Here is a 15,146-nt window from a genome sequence, read left to right as displayed (position 1 = left end):
GAGTGTGCCGAACAGTCCCAGCTGGTTGAATGATGACCTCATCTATTGGTAAGGCCACCCTGGCTTGTACCAAAATGTATAAGATGTAGAGCAGTTGGTGCTGTTTATCTTGCACTTCCTCCAGTGGGATGTTGAGGGCCCTGGCCACCCTATGAAGCAGTTCCTGAAATTGTCAGAAGTCATCTGGGGGTGAGGGAGGAGTTGAAGACACTGGGGCATCCAGGGAAGAAGAGGAGAATCACTACAGATCCAGCGGTACCATTGGAGTCGGGTTCAGTGGTGTGACATCTAATAGCGTATCCGAACGCCTGCTGAATGACAGTTGGCGAAGGAGAGAAAAGAGATCCCTCATGGGCAGAGTGAGAAGGTTCTGACAGTGGGTACTGCAGCCATGAACCCCAGTACAGCTATCCCAGTGGTTCCATCGGACGTTTAGGAGGGCCCCATGGAGCCGGGTACCAAGGGCCCCGATGCTGGGTAAATGGCAGATACTGCCATGGAGCCAATGGGGAATTGGGGTACTCACTGGAGGTATGGGAGGGGTGGGCCTTGATCCCTGTCCAAATCTTCGAATCTGAGAAATCAGAAGCTGGTTCAAATGGCAGTGCTGTTGGAACTGATGGAACTATAGAAGGCTCTCAGGAGCGGGCGGGAACGTGGCCCAAAGGAGGCAAGTCCATCGTGAGCATGCACACTCTGACGAAGCGATGGCACTGGAGGGCAAGAAGACCTCTCTTCAGCTAAAGCAAACAGTTCATGCCATTCAGGGGCTGATCCAAGTCTCCAGTGGGACACACATTTCATCTGGAACCAGAGTCAGAGTGGGGGACTGCCATGGAACTGAAGATTCCCTGGATCTCGACGGTGCCAATCTGGAAGAAGTATGAGGTTTGGTGGATGGGACCAACGGTCTGTGCAGTTTCTTGTCATGCTTGTTAGCCTTGGAACTCACCGCCTCTCCATGGCTGGAACTCGTGGATAGTGCAGTGTCCTTCTTGGAGGAAGACTTACTGCCATACTTACATGTATGCTTCCTTGCCTCAGAGCTAGGCCCCAATACGTGGTCCATAGCACTGGTACTAGCAGAACTAGACTGGAGATCTGTGGAAGGACACATGTTCGTAGATTGCTGAAGCCGATATATGGGGAGTGGGAGGTTGATTCCCCAGTCTGAATCCGACTGTAGCCTCATGGCAACCTCCATGATGTGCTGCTTGAGGCAGAGAGCCCAGTCTTCCCTTGTACAGGCAGCAAAGGAGAGACAGATACTGCACCTAGATGTGACATGTGTGTCCTCCAAGCAGTAAAGGCAGTGTTAGTGGTTGTCACTGACCAAGAAATTGTGAGGGCAGGAAACACAGATCTTGAACCCTGGCATCTTCGGCATAATCCAATATCCAGGCCTGGGTAGTGGGAAGGTGGTTGACCGGTGAAAACAACACCCCAAAGTCCTCAAAATCCTAAAAACCACTGCTTACACTAAAATGACTACAAAAATGAACTATGTACAGGAATAAAAGTCTTTTTTTCTCAGTCTGTAGATGTGCATCACAAGAGATGAGAGAAATGAAGAGGCTCCGACTCAGACCATGGGGTGGTGAGAAGGAACTGAGGACACTGTTGGTCCGACCCAGCCTTTATCACCTTGGACGAAACTATGAGGCAAGACAAAGGAGCATGCATGGACCAACGGATGCTACTACCTTCAAAAGCTCTGACTCTGGATGCCTGACACATGCATATAATCCTTAGTGGAATACAATAGGGACCATCTAGAAGAATCTAAACATAAATACAGTGACTTGATAATTTTATGCTTCAATGAATAATGTGCTGTCTCCCATAAGGGCTGAATTTCCAAAATTGAGAATGTGAGCTACCAAAACACTGGTTTTAGCCATATGTGGTAAATGTTTATAATCCTCATTTCTAAGCTTTCAATATCCCAGCTAGTTTTATTTTTAGAGAGAGAGAGGACTGCTCAAATCTTCCAGAAATAATGGGAAGCCTATCAAATTGAGGAGACTTTTGTGCTCTCTGGTGTGGGCAATCTGTACAGTTAACTTGTGTTCATGTGCCAAGATGCCCCAGCAATGGACTATCCTAATATTAATGCCACTTTATTAAAAAAAATCACATCAAAATGCATCAAAAGAAATGGAATTTTTTTTCTCACTGAAGACTTTGGGAGAAAACATGTTCTTGATAACTATCATTGATAGGATATAGATATCAAATCACTCTCACTGCACTATCCAATCTCAATTTTGGAAATTCTTTCCAGCAAAGGGAAAGTCTCTGAGAAAACAATTGGCTTACAAAGACCCCCTCTGAAGAATGACAAATTTGGGCTTTACTACAGCAAGGTGGGGAATGATTTCCAGAACAGAGTTCTGAATAACCCAATCCCATGGTGCTAGGATTATTATAAATCTCAGATGTTAAATCAGTTCAGAAGAAAAGCTGCCATGAATTTAGACAGTTGTCTGTCATCCCTGAATGAAGCATGCATGCCAATAGCTCCACTGGTCAGATGAGTTGCACTCCTGTTTGAATTTGGCCTAAATATATACGAATACATACAAAAAGTTGTTGCATTTCTGTCTAGTTGTTTTGATTCCATTATTTATGTTGTAAATTGTTTTTGTAGAAATGTAGAAATGGGATAAAAGCTTATGCCTGTTTTTCTGCTATTCCATTGGTGTGCAGCAGGTGCCACTGATACCACCATTTAATATCAGAGGGGTAGCCATGTTAGTCTGGATCTGTAAAAGCAGCAAAGATGCATCCGACGAAGTGGGTATTCACCTATGAAAGCTCATGCTCCAATACGTCTGTTAGTCAATAAGGTGCCACAGGACTCTTTGCTGCTTTCACCATTTAATACATATTCTCCATCAGTGAATGTGCCATTCTTTATATTGCACTCATTCATTGCTCTGCTTTGATCCTTAAGGTTTCTTGTTGTGACATAGTATTTGTGCATTTAGCAATTTTGCATGGGGGAAGGTTGGTTAATGTTATGAACAGCTCATCCAACAACTCTGACTTTCTGGGGTTTTTGAGAGACAAGATAGGTGAGGTAATATCTTTTATTGGACCAACTTCTATTGGTGAAAGAGACAAGCTTTTGAGCTACACAGACCCTTTCCTCGGGTCTTCTGAGGCTGTCAGAGTTGCTAATTATACTTACTATAATTAAGAAACTATATTTGTGCAGTATACTTTGCTAATAGAAGTTGAAATCTCCCTTGTACTGCAACACTTTAATACATTACTGCTGTTCCTCTTAAGAGCCAAACACTTCTATGCAAAAGTCCAAGAGCCATTTCTCCTTTTCAGATGCATCATCATCCCCTGACCCCAGAAATGTTTAGCTGACAGTATTTGTGCATTAACTGGGACTCCTTTTTTATAATGTTCTCTTATGCATTGATCAACAGGATAACAAATAGAACATTTGCTAAAGGCGTCTCTGAAATCTAAGTGCTGGGCTTTAGCTGTCGTTACTTAGAGCCTGCTGGGGCCATGCAAGACTTGTTACCTCAGATCCCTCCTCTTCTGGAATACATTTTACCAGTGCACTGGGGTCCTAGTACTCTGATGGGGGAAGCACAGTGAGAGTTGGGTGATATTAAGCAATAATTTATGGGTACAAAGAGCAACCATCAACTGAAATAGCCCCAGTTAGAGTTTAGTGCCTGTACCATAGAATCTTAGAACTGAAAGGGACCTCGAAAGGTCATCTAGTCCAGTCCCCTGCATTCATGGCATGACTAAGTATTATCTGTCAGGACCCAATAAACTTTTTTAACACCAGCTTCAATTTTTTTTTAGATGTAGCTTGCTGCTGGTGCTGTCTATGGCTTAAAGAATGCATTAAGCATATCCCTAATGTTACTAGCAAGGGCCAGCCCCCCCCGCCCCCCCCCCGTCCCTGACTTGTCCTATCTAATAGATATTGATATTTTGAATGGCCATGTAGGAATAATTTCTTTAAGGAGACGAGTGGCATCAATATCAGACGTACTTTCCACCTCATGGACAGGATGCCCAGAGGCTGAGCTAATATCATGCCAAGGCACAGGTGGTGAGCACCTTCTGCTATGCAGTCAGTATTTATATAAATATTAATACTGACAACACCTCTGCTTTGCCCAGTGAGTTTTCTCAGGGTTTGGGCAGGGCTCCCAGGATCAACATTAGAGCCCTAATGTAATGTCCTGTCCCTTTAAGTTGTCGGGCACACTGTGCTCAGTGCACAGTCTCACCTCTATGTTTGTTATTCTGGCAACAAACAGGAACAAAGGCATCACAGATGATAGGGGGAGCTGATGTAAAAATAGCTGTGTCTATCTCCACTGCTGGATCCAAATATACCACCTAAAAATGAGGACACTGCAAAAATATAGTAATTCTTGTATAGCGCTTCTACACTAGCCTGCTACAGCAACAACACTGTAATGGAAATTGAAGGGATTTCTGCTCACAGGCTGTTAAAGTCAATGGCTGCACTATGCTGTGGAAGCAGTAGGGTGGATAGAAATGTCTCTTAGGGCTCTTATCACAGTACCAACTCCAGCTACATAACAGAGAGACAGCCTTAGTTCCACAGCTTGGTCAATACATAATTAGCAATAAAAACAATAGTTGACTAATTAAAAAAAAAAACCCACACACTCACCCAAACTGCTCACTTGGAAGTCTAAGAAATTCCCTCCCTACATGATGATGATATGGACCATCCATTGCTGCGTTTTTTGTTTCACAGATAGAAAAACTTTTGGTTTTAAACACAAAGCTATGGAAAATTCTGTAGTCTCAGTGCACAATAATGTAGCTTTGTATGCACCACTTTACAAAGTTCCTTTGGCAGCCTGAATGTAGGAAAAAATGGGTAAATCTGGCTTTGCCCTGCACAATGTGTTGTTTTTAGTAAACCAATGGCATTCCGGCTGACCTGCATAGAACAGATGATAATGTTCAGGGGCTGACTGGAGCTAACACTTAGAGCAGAGATGGGCAAACTACAGCCTGCGGGCCACATCCGGCTCGCGGGACCGTCCTGCCTGGCCCCTGAGCTCCCAGCTGGGGAGGCTAGCCCCTGGCCCCTCCCCCGCTGTCTTCCATCCCCTGCAGTGTCCATATTACTATTTTTATTTTAAGCAAGCTAGCTTGAGCCCTGCTCATGCATCTCGCTCTCTGGGATGGACAGCTCACTCCCAGCTGCTGTGTAGACATAACTTGACTGAAATGGTGGATGGAAGGATTTAGTTCCATGTGATACTCCTGATTTCCAGTCCAGTAACCTTTATGTGGATCTTTAAGCAGAGTAAATTGTTTCTATATTATTGTGAATAGCTGCTTTGGAGAATTAATTTCTGAGTTCTTCTAACTTTTTATGGTCTCTCCTAACCACCCAGGTCATTTGCAGTCTAAGCCCAGAAATGTCCATAATTCAGAAAAATTCAAAAGCTGACAGTACAGGATAACATCTATTCAAACACAAACCTGTGTTAGTGCGGCACTAAAAATGATTAATTCCATTAATCCAAAACCCTAACATGAAGATCAAGCGCAACACCATACAAAAGGTGGGAGAGAAATTCAATGTCTCTCTTAGTGAGTTGTTTAAAACGCTGATAACTTTTAACATTCAATGGAATCACATAAAACTTCCATGAAAACTCACATTGGATTGGGAGTTCTGGAGGCTTGAGGAAAGTTAATTTTCCTTATAAAGTCAAGGGAACAAGTTTCAACTTTGGTTGCTTTTGTCAAGTCAGTCTTAACTCTGGAGTAGTGACCAGTGCATCCTTTATCTGAGTTGTTACAGAGAATTCTTTCCTGGGTATCTGGCTGGTGAGTCTTGCCCACATGCTCAGGGTTTAGCTGATCGCCATATTTGGAATCAGGAAGGAATTTTCCTCCAGGGCAGATTGGCAGAGGCCCTGGGGGGGTTTCGCCTTCCTCTGCAGTGTGGGGCAGGGGTCACTTGCTGGAGGATTCTCTGCACCTTGAAGTCTTTAAACCACGTTTTGAGGACTTCAGTAGCTCAGATATAGGTTAGGGGTTTGATACAGGAGTGGGTGGGTGAGATTCTGTAGCCTGCCTTGTGCAGGAGGTCAGACTAGACGATCTAGGAGGGCTTTAAACTAGGTTCACCGGGGGAAGGAGACCAAAGCCCCGAGGTAAGTGAGGAAGTGGGATACCGGGAGGAAGCACAAGCAAGAGACTGCAAGAGGGGAGGACTCCTGTCTCAGACCGAGAAAGCGGGACAATCAGCGAGTTATCTTAAGTGCCTATACACAAATGCAAGAAGCCTGGGGAACAAGCAGGGAGAACTAGAAGTCCTGGCACAGTCAGGGAATTATGATGTAATTGGAATAACAGAGACTTGGTGGGATAACTCACATGATTGGAGTACTGTCATGGATGGATATAAACTGTTCAGGAAGGATAGGCAGGGCAGAAAAGGTGGGGGAGTTGCGTTGTATGTAAGAGAGCGGTATGACTGCTCAGAGCTTCGGTATGAAACTGCAGAAAACCTGAGAGTCTCTGGATTAAATTTAGAAGTCTGAACAACAAGGGTAATGTAGTGGTGGGAGTCTGCTACAGACCACCAGACCAGGGGGATGAGGTGGACGAGGCTTTCTTCCAGCAACTAACAGAAGTTGCTAGATCACAGGCCCTGGTTCTCATGGGTGACTTTAATCACCCTGATATCTGCTGGAAGAGCAGTGCACAGGCAATCCAGGAAGTTTCTGGAAAGTGTAGGGGACAATTTCCTGGTGCAAGTGCTGGAGAAACCACCTAGGGGAAAAGCTCTTCTTGACCTGCTGCTCACAAACAGGGAAGAAATAGTAGAGGAAGCAATAGTGGATGGGAACCTGGGAGGCAGTGACCATGAGATGGTCGAGTTCAGGATCCTGACACAAGGAAAAAAGGAAAGCAGTAGAACAGAGACCCTGGACTTCAGAAAAGCAGACTTCGACTCCCTCAGGGAACTGATGGGCAAGGTCCCCTGGGAGAATAATATGACGGTGAAAGGAGTCGAGGAAAGCTGGCTGTATTTTAAAGAAACCTTATTGAGGTTGCAGGAACAAACCATCCCGATGTGTAGGAAGAAAAGTAAATATGGCAGGCAACCAGCTTGGCTTAACAGTGAAATCCTTGCTCGTCTTAAACACAAAAAAACAGCTTACAAGAAGTGGAAGATTGGACAACTAATCAGGGAGGAGTATAAAAGTATTGCTCAGGCATGCAGGTGTGAAATTAGGAAGGCCAAATCACACTTGGAGTTGCAGCTAGCCGGAGATGTTAGGAGTAACAAGAAGGGTTTCTTTAGGTATGTTAGCAACAGGAAGAAAGTCAAGGAAAGTGTGGGCCCCTTGCTGAATGAGGGAGGGAACCTAGTGACGGAGGATGTGGAGAAAGCTAGTGTACTCAATGCTTTTCTTGCCTCTGTCTTCACAGACAAGGTCAGCTCCCAGACAGCTGTACTCTGCAGCACGGTATGGGGAGGAGGTGACCAGCTCTCTGTGGAGAAAGAAGTAGTTTGGGACTATTTAGGAAAGCTGGACGAGCACAAGTCCATGGGGCCGGATGCGCTGCATCTGAGGGTGCTAAAGGAGTTGGCCGATGAGATTGCAGAGCCATTGGCCATTATCTTTGAAAACTCATGGCGATCGGGGGAGGTCCCGGACGACTGGAAAAAAGCTAATGTAGTGCTCATCTTTAAAAAAGGGAAGAAGGAAGATCCAGGGAACTACAGACCAGTCAGTCTCACCTCAGTCCCTGGAAAAATCATGGAACAGGTCCTCAAGGAATCAATCCTGAACCACTTAAAGGAGGGGAAAGTGATCAGGAACAGTCAGCATGGATGCACCAAGGGCAAGTCATGCCTGACTAACCTAATTGCCTTCTATGATGAGATAACCGGCTCTGTGGATGAGGGGAAAGCAGTGGATATGCTATTTCTGGACTTTAGCAAAGCTTTTGATACAGTCTCCCACAGTATTCTTGCCAGCAAGTTAAAGAAAAGTATGGGCTGGATGAATGGACGGTAAGGTGGATAGAAAACTGGCTAGATGGTCGGGCTCAACGGGTAGTGATCAATGGTTCCATGTCTAGTTGGCAGCCAGTATCAAGTGGAGTGCCCCAAGGGTCGGTGCTGGGGCCGGTTTTATTCAATATCTTCATTAACGATCTGGAGGATGGTGTGGACTGCACCCTTAGCAAGTTTGCAGATGACACTAAACTGGGAGGAGTGGTTGATATGCTGGAGGGTAGGGATAGGATACAGAGGGACCTAGACAAATTAGAGGATTGGGCCAAAAGAAATATGATGAGGTTCAACAAGGACAAGTGCAGAGTCCTGCACTTAGGATGGAAGAATCCCATGCACTGTTACAGACTAGGGACCGAATGGCTGGGCAGCAGTTCTGCAGAAAAGGACCTAGGAGTTATGGTGGACGAAAAGCTGAATATGAGTCAACAGTGTGCCCTTGTTGCCAAGAAGGCTAATGGCATTTTGGGTTGTATAAGTAGGGGCATTTCCAGCAGATCGAGGGATGTGATCATTCCCCTCTACTCAGCACTGGTGAGGCCTCATTTGGAGTACTGTGTCCAGTTTTGGGCCCCACACTACAAGAAGGATGTGGATAAATTGGAGAGAGTCCAGCGGAGGGCAACAAAAATGATTAGGGGGCTGGAGCACATGACTTATGAGGAGAGGCTGAGGGAACTGGGATTGTTTAGTCTGCAGAAGAGAAGAATGAGGGGGGATTTGATAGCTGCTTTCAACTACCTGAAAGGGGGTTCCAAAGAGGATGGATCTAGACTGTTCTCAGTGGTAGAAGATGACAGAACAAGGAGTAATGGTCTCAAGTTGCAGAGGGGGAGGTTTAGGTTGGACATTAGGAAAAACTTTTTCACTAGCAGGGTGGTGAAGCACTGGAATGGGTTACCTAGGGAGTTAGTGGAATCTCCTTCCTTAGAGGTTTTTAAGGTCAGGCTTGACAAAGCCCTGGCTGGGATGATTTAGTTGGGTTTGGTCCTGCTTTGAGCAGGGGGTTGGACTAGATGACCTCCTGAGGTCCCTTCCAACCCTGAGATTCTATGATTCTATGATCATAATGGTCCCTTCTGACCTAAAAATCTATGATTATAGACACACTCATACTATACAAGTAAGTGTGTGTGTGTGTGTGTGTGTGTGTGTGTGTGTGTGAGAGAGAGAGAGAGAAAAATTCCTGGGAATATATTTTTAGGAGTGAATTAAGAATGTTAGGAGAAATGTGCCTGTTTTGATATTATTTTATTCTATTTATTGTTGTTGTTATGTTTTCCTTGGTAAATATATGGTAGCTGAGATACAAAGGTCCCACTTTCCAGTATATGTAAATGACAACACTTTGCCTAAATAAAAAAAAAAATATTTTCAGAAACTCTGTGTGTGTGTGGGGGGGGGAATTAAACATATTAATCATTTACTGTGATGACTGGTAAAGTATAGTTTTGAACTATAAAATGGTTAAGTAACTGCTATAGTAAAACACACTTTGGGCATAGTATGTAAATATTTTCCTTTTCCAATCTGTAGATCCTCTGCTCATTTGCAAAGACAGCTGCAAAAATAAAAAACAGTCCTAGTGATTAATTGAAGTCAAATGCTTGCCACTGGCCGCAGTGTATGTACTCACTGTTATATAAACTGTGAAATAGTGATGAATGTTGTCATTCCATATTACACAACAGTGAGGCAAATCAAGACCTCATGAGACAAAACAGATGAATCCAAAATGATGATTACATGAAAAGGCACTGCACAATTTACTGTAGGAGGTGAACTGTGAGCAAATTATAAAACTTTCAAGTAATGAACACTAAACAATCTAAACTGCAGGTTTAGGATGTCTCTGTGACTTTTGCATAAGTATATATGGCTGGATATGTTACATTACACAATATTCAAATAGGATTTAAACCAGTCCTCTGAAGACCGAGATGTGAAAGATGAGGTGATTTAGAGTTGCATATAATCTCTGACTAGATATTTGATCAGTAGCCAAAATCTCACTAATGGCTATTTCAACTTCAGGGACATTTTGTTTTTGTTTGAGGAAGCAAGTGCAATAAAGGGGAAAAGTAATTAAGTTCATGCAAGAGATCTAAGCTTTGAAAATAGAATGATACAAGCAGTTCTGGGGGAGGAGAAAATCTAATTCTGCTTGAAACATTGTCTTTCTGTGTCAAAAATTAAATCCATCAATTTGCATGGGCAAACATTAACATTGCAAGAAGCAGCTTTGAAGAAGTTCCAGCTGGCTTAGTAGGTGGCCTGCCCCATGCTGAACAACACTGGTCATTGCAAACATATTACCCCACTGCTCTCTACACTGGCTTCCTGTAGAATGCTGGAATGAGTCCAAGGTACTGATCTTGAACTTCAAAGCCCATAACAGAATGCACTCAAGGTGTGTCCCTTTGTGCCTGGAACAGGGGACACTGTTTTGCTAAGAGGGCCCACACCTCTTATTTGTATGACATGAGTACCCCAGCTGCGATCAGGGCCCCATTGTGCGAGACAGGGCCTGAACTGAAGAGCTTCCACTGTAAACAGCTACAAGGATGGAAAATAGGAAAAGAGAAATGAAAGGACTTGCCCAAGGTCAAACAGCAGGGCAGTGATATTGCTAGGAATAGAAGCAAGATCTCCTGATTCTCATGCTAGGTCCCTATTTGTTAGATAAGGGTTTCTCAATCCATGGGTTGGGACCCAAATTTGGGGTGCCAGAATGTTTCAAAGAGTTGCATGGCAGATCCTGGAGCTCTTGTCCCACTGGGCAGGTTGGGCTTACTTGCCTGGTCGAGGCACTGCAACCTTTAGTGTCCCAGCGCCACTCAGATTTGGTCTATCTGTCATGATGAAGGTAGGCAAAATTTGAGTGAGTGGCACTGCAACCCCATGAGCCAGGTCACAACTCCACTTACACAAACTTGGTCCAGTCAGGGAGATGGGGTGAACCTGAATGGCGCTGCAACCCTGGAGGTTGCAACACCTGGAGAAGAGAGAAGCCCAGACAGCTGCAGGAGCTGCCACTGTGGGGTGAGTGCTGGGCAGGATCCGACCGAAACCACCCCAGGGTAGGGCTGTAGCCAGGGCAGGGCAAGCAGGGCAGCTGCCCAGAGCACAAAGCCGCGGGGGCAGCTCAGGCTGGCGACACCAGACAGCTCAGGCCAGCCCCATGTGGCAGGGCTCAGTTGGGTCAGCCCCGCGTGGTGGGGTGGCAGGGCAGTGAGGCTCAGGAAGGGAGCACGACCTCTACCCCCGACTCATCTGAGTGGGACATCCAGCCAAAAAATCAGGGGGCCACTTGATTATGCATGGCCAACCCCCCGCCCCCCACCCCGCACACATTGCTTCTGGTAAAGGGCACAAATATAGTCAGCAGGACCAGATGGTATTCACCCAAGAGTTCTGAAGGAACTCAAATGTGAAATTGCAAGACTACTAACTATAGTCTGTAACCTATCATTTAAATCAGCTTCTGTACCAAATGACAGGAGGATAGCTAATGTGATGCCAATTTTTAAAAAGGGCTCCAGAGGTGATCCCAGCAATTACAGGCTGGTAAGCCTGACTTCAGTATTAGGCAAACTGGTTGAAAGTATAGTAAAGAACAAAATTGTCAGACACATAGATGAACATAATTTGTTGGTGAAGAGTCAACATGGTTTTTGTAAAGGAAAATCATGCCCCACCAATCTACTAGAATTTTTTGAGGGGGTCCAACAAGCATGTGGCCAGGGGGGATGCAGTGGCTATAGTATATTTAGTTTTTCAAAAAGACTTTGACAAGGTCCCTCACCAAAGGCTTTTAAGCAAAGTAAGCAGTGTGGAAGTACAGAAAGAACTGACAGGGATTTGTAGGGATTTGTAGGGGATCTTAATGCATGACAGACACTCTTGCATGACAGTCTTTGCTAGCAAGAGTTAGGCTAGCTGTAACCCTAATAACGCGAGATTTGTAGAAGCGAGGATTGTGTGAGGCGAGTGGAAAAGAACTGTGTGAGAAGTTGTTTTTCGACCTTGTGTAGATAATACAATATGTAGACTGTACATATTGTATTACAGTCTACATATTGGTCATCCTGATATCTTGTTTTTCTCACTTATGTATAAACAAAATGCAGCTGTTGCTTATTATTGTCTGTAACAAAAGTATAAATGCTGCTGTAATTGTTTACCTGCTGAGAGACCTGTCTAGGAAGGGGAGACCCTATGTCCTAGTGCACTCTCTCCCTGTTGTAGCTGCTAAACAGAATAAAGTATCTGACTCTGCTGCACCCAAACAAACAGCGAGAACTGAGTTATTCTCCGACAGCAGTCATGGGATAAGAGGAAAGGTTCGTTCGTGGATTGGTATCTGGTTAAAAGATAGGAAACAGAGTAGGAATAAATGGTCAGTTTTCAGAATGGAGAGAGGAAAATAGTGGTTTCATCAGGGGGCTGTATGGGGACTAGTCCTATTTAATATATTCATAAATGATCTGGAAAAAGGGGTAAACAGTAAGGTGGCAAAATTTGCATATGATACAAAACTACTCAAGGTAGTTAAGTTCCAGGCACTCTGCGAAGAGCTACAAAAGGATCTCACAAAACTGATGACTGGGCAACAAAATGAAAACAGATGAAATTCAATGTCGATAAATGCAAAGTAATGCACATTGGAAAGCATAATCCCAGCTATACATATAAAATGATGGGGTCTAAATTAGCTATTACCAGGGCCGGCCACTTCCATTTAGGCAACCTAGGCGCTCACCTAGGGCGCCAGGATTTGGGGGGCGCAGCATTTTGCTGCCCTCGGCAATTCGGCGGCAGGGGGGTCCTTCCGCGCTCCGGGTCTTCGGTGGCAATTCTGCGGCGGGTCCTTCACTCGCTCCGGGACCCACCGCCGAAGTGCCCCGAAGACCGGGAGTGTGGAAGGACGCCCCACCGCAGAATTGCCGCCAACGACTGGGAGCGCGGAAGGACCCCCGCCTAGGGCGCCAAAAACCCTGGCGCCACTTAAGAAAGAGATCTTGGAGTCATTGTGGATAGTTTTCTATTGTGGGCTTTCAACAGTTAATCCCACTCCAAGGTAAACAAAGCAGCTCAGAAACCTGGCAAGAGAAGATTGGGTTTCAGAGTCTGAGGGCTTGGCTACACTTGAGAGTTGCAGCGCTGGGAGTTACAGCGCTGGTCGTACAGCTGTGCAGGGAAAGTGCTGGTGTGTGGCCACACTCACAGCTACCAGCGCTGCAGTGTGGCCACATTTGCAGCGCTGTTGGGAGTGATGCATTATGGGCAGCTATCCCAGCGTTCAAGTGGCTGCAACATGCTTTTCAAAAGAGGGGGGTGGGGTGGAGTGTCACAGGGAGTGGGGGAGAGAGAGAGAGTGGATTTTTGGAGCCGACACTGTGTATCATATCAGCTCCCTGCCTTGCAAAATCAAAAAATTTTCTCGACCCCTTACTCTTAATTGCAAACAGCCTGCAGACCAGATAAGCAGCTGCTCCAATGGACTCCCTTTCTCCGCCCCGCCCCCGCTGTTTCTCTCCTCAAAAGCAAACAGATTGATCACAGCAAACAGGAGCTGTGTTTGTTTTTTAGATAAGCAGCTCCCGGAGCCCTGAGTTCACAACAAAACAAAGAGAGGCTGCATAACAAAACAAAGAGAGTAATTTAGTTAAAAGCATTCTGGGATATCTCCTAATACCCTGGAGGCCAATAACAGCGCTGGTGTGTGGCCACACCTGATGAGCAGCGCTGCATCACCAGCGCTGCACTCGTTACACCTCAAGCAGACCAGGTGTACAGCCAGCGCTGCAGCCAGGGAGTTGCAGCGCTGGATGTGCCTTGCAGGTGTGGACAGTTACTAAGTTGCAGCACTGGAACGCCTCCACCAGCGCTGAAACTCTCAAGTGTAGCCAAGCCCTGAGCTCCAGCCCAAGTGAGAAAGGCCACACTGCTAATTTTCACACTGTAGTGTGAGCTTTGAGAGCCCCGGTTTGTAGCCCTGGGCTCTGAGATTTGCTGCCATGGGAGGCCTGACTTTCAAACTAACCAGCTCAGCTTGCATTTCATACAGTAAATAAAATGCTCTCAAATGAGCTACAGGCCAAGAATTGTTCATGGCAATTGTTCAGCAGCTATTTTGGAAGACCCAGTACATTAAAGAGACTCATAAACTGCTCGCAGACAGTGGTGACAAGGCAGCTAAATTAATCAAGTAAATGTTTTTTTATGAGTTATTTACCGGTACTTGGTCTTAAAAGAGGTCCTGCCTTCCTCTCCATTAATTCATTAATTGCTCCATGCTCTGCGAAGCAGCATGGAGACTCTCAGGGGCAGGCAGCTGAGCATTCTCACCAGATGGCTGAAAGAATTGGGCCCCTTACTGGAGGGACTCAGTGTCAGAGCGCTATGCCAGCCCCGCCTCAGTGTGAGGGCCTTCACAAGGAGGTCTGAAGAGCAGCTTCTTCCTCCTCATTGGTGGCGGGAAGGAGAAGGGGCAAAAGAGAGAAAAGCGCAAGGGAGGAAAAGGGAAGCACAAGAGGACAAACCTCAAACAGCCCCACTGAGTCTAAGGGACAGGGTCCCAGCTGGGAAATATTTCTGACATTTTAACCTTGTGTTTTCTGTGCCTAGCATACAGCCAGTGACAGATGGCTCAAACTGAACAGGTGCCAAACCTCAGTGATGCTCTTACCCTGTAAGCAGGGAAGGTCTGTTTTCTACTAAAATCAATAGCAGGAAAGGAGAAAAACTCCGAGGCTCCATCCTAGTGCTCAGGTAAGTGAACCACATCCTGTCTTAAGTCCTCCTAAGAGATACCTTGAGATAAAGACTTGCCACAGGGATCTCCTGCCCCGCATGGCTGATGTCAGGAGCTCTGTGAGGTCACTGCCTCCACACCACCTTTGCCCAATAGGCTGAGGTCTTTGCCAAAGGCCTCTGTGAAGTCACGGCCACATCCGCCTCTCCCCTGAGGACTGATGTCCTGGCCCTGGCCAGCACCTTTGGAGGCTTGAGCACTCATTCACTCACTGTTGACTCTGGGGATCAAGCAGGTTACAGAAGCTGCTCTCCCTGGCAC

At 45.7% G+C, this 15,146-nt stretch overlaps 1 protein-coding gene and 1 long non-coding RNA gene across 4 annotated transcripts in view; one reads left to right on the top strand and one right to left on the bottom strand.

Annotated features, from left to right (window-relative positions):
* Positions 1-2,526, top strand: part of USP12 (ubiquitin specific peptidase 12) — a 112,067-nt gene extending 109,541 nt beyond the window's left edge. Inside the window, exon 9 of the mRNA XM_039532795.1 lies at positions 1,535-2,526. Within this exon, the coding sequence (XP_039388729.1) occupies positions 1,535-1,561 (27 nt within the window). The 3' untranslated portion in view covers positions 1,562-2,526. The remainder of the gene's footprint in view (positions 1-1,534) is intronic.
* Positions 1-14,902, bottom strand: part of LOC120402300 — a 134,039-nt gene extending 119,137 nt beyond the window's left edge. For all 3 annotated transcript variants that reach the window (XR_005597128.1, XR_005597126.1, XR_005597124.1), the window contains exons 1-2: positions 14,760-14,902; positions 12,253-12,431 (exon numbers count right to left, since the gene is read on the bottom strand). This is a non-coding gene — a long non-coding RNA (uncharacterized LOC120402300). The remainder of the gene's footprint in view (positions 1-12,252; positions 12,432-14,759) is intronic.
* Between the last annotated feature and the right edge of the window lie 244 nt (positions 14,903-15,146).

Source organism: Mauremys reevesii, linkage group 1 (assembly GCF_016161935.1).
Source record: "Mauremys reevesii isolate NIE-2019 linkage group 1, ASM1616193v1, whole genome shotgun sequence".
Lineage (NCBI taxonomy): Eukaryota > Metazoa > Chordata > Testudines > Geoemydidae > Mauremys > Mauremys reevesii.
Note: the sequence above shows the minus strand (reverse complement) of the source record. Positions and strands in the feature narration are given on the sequence as shown.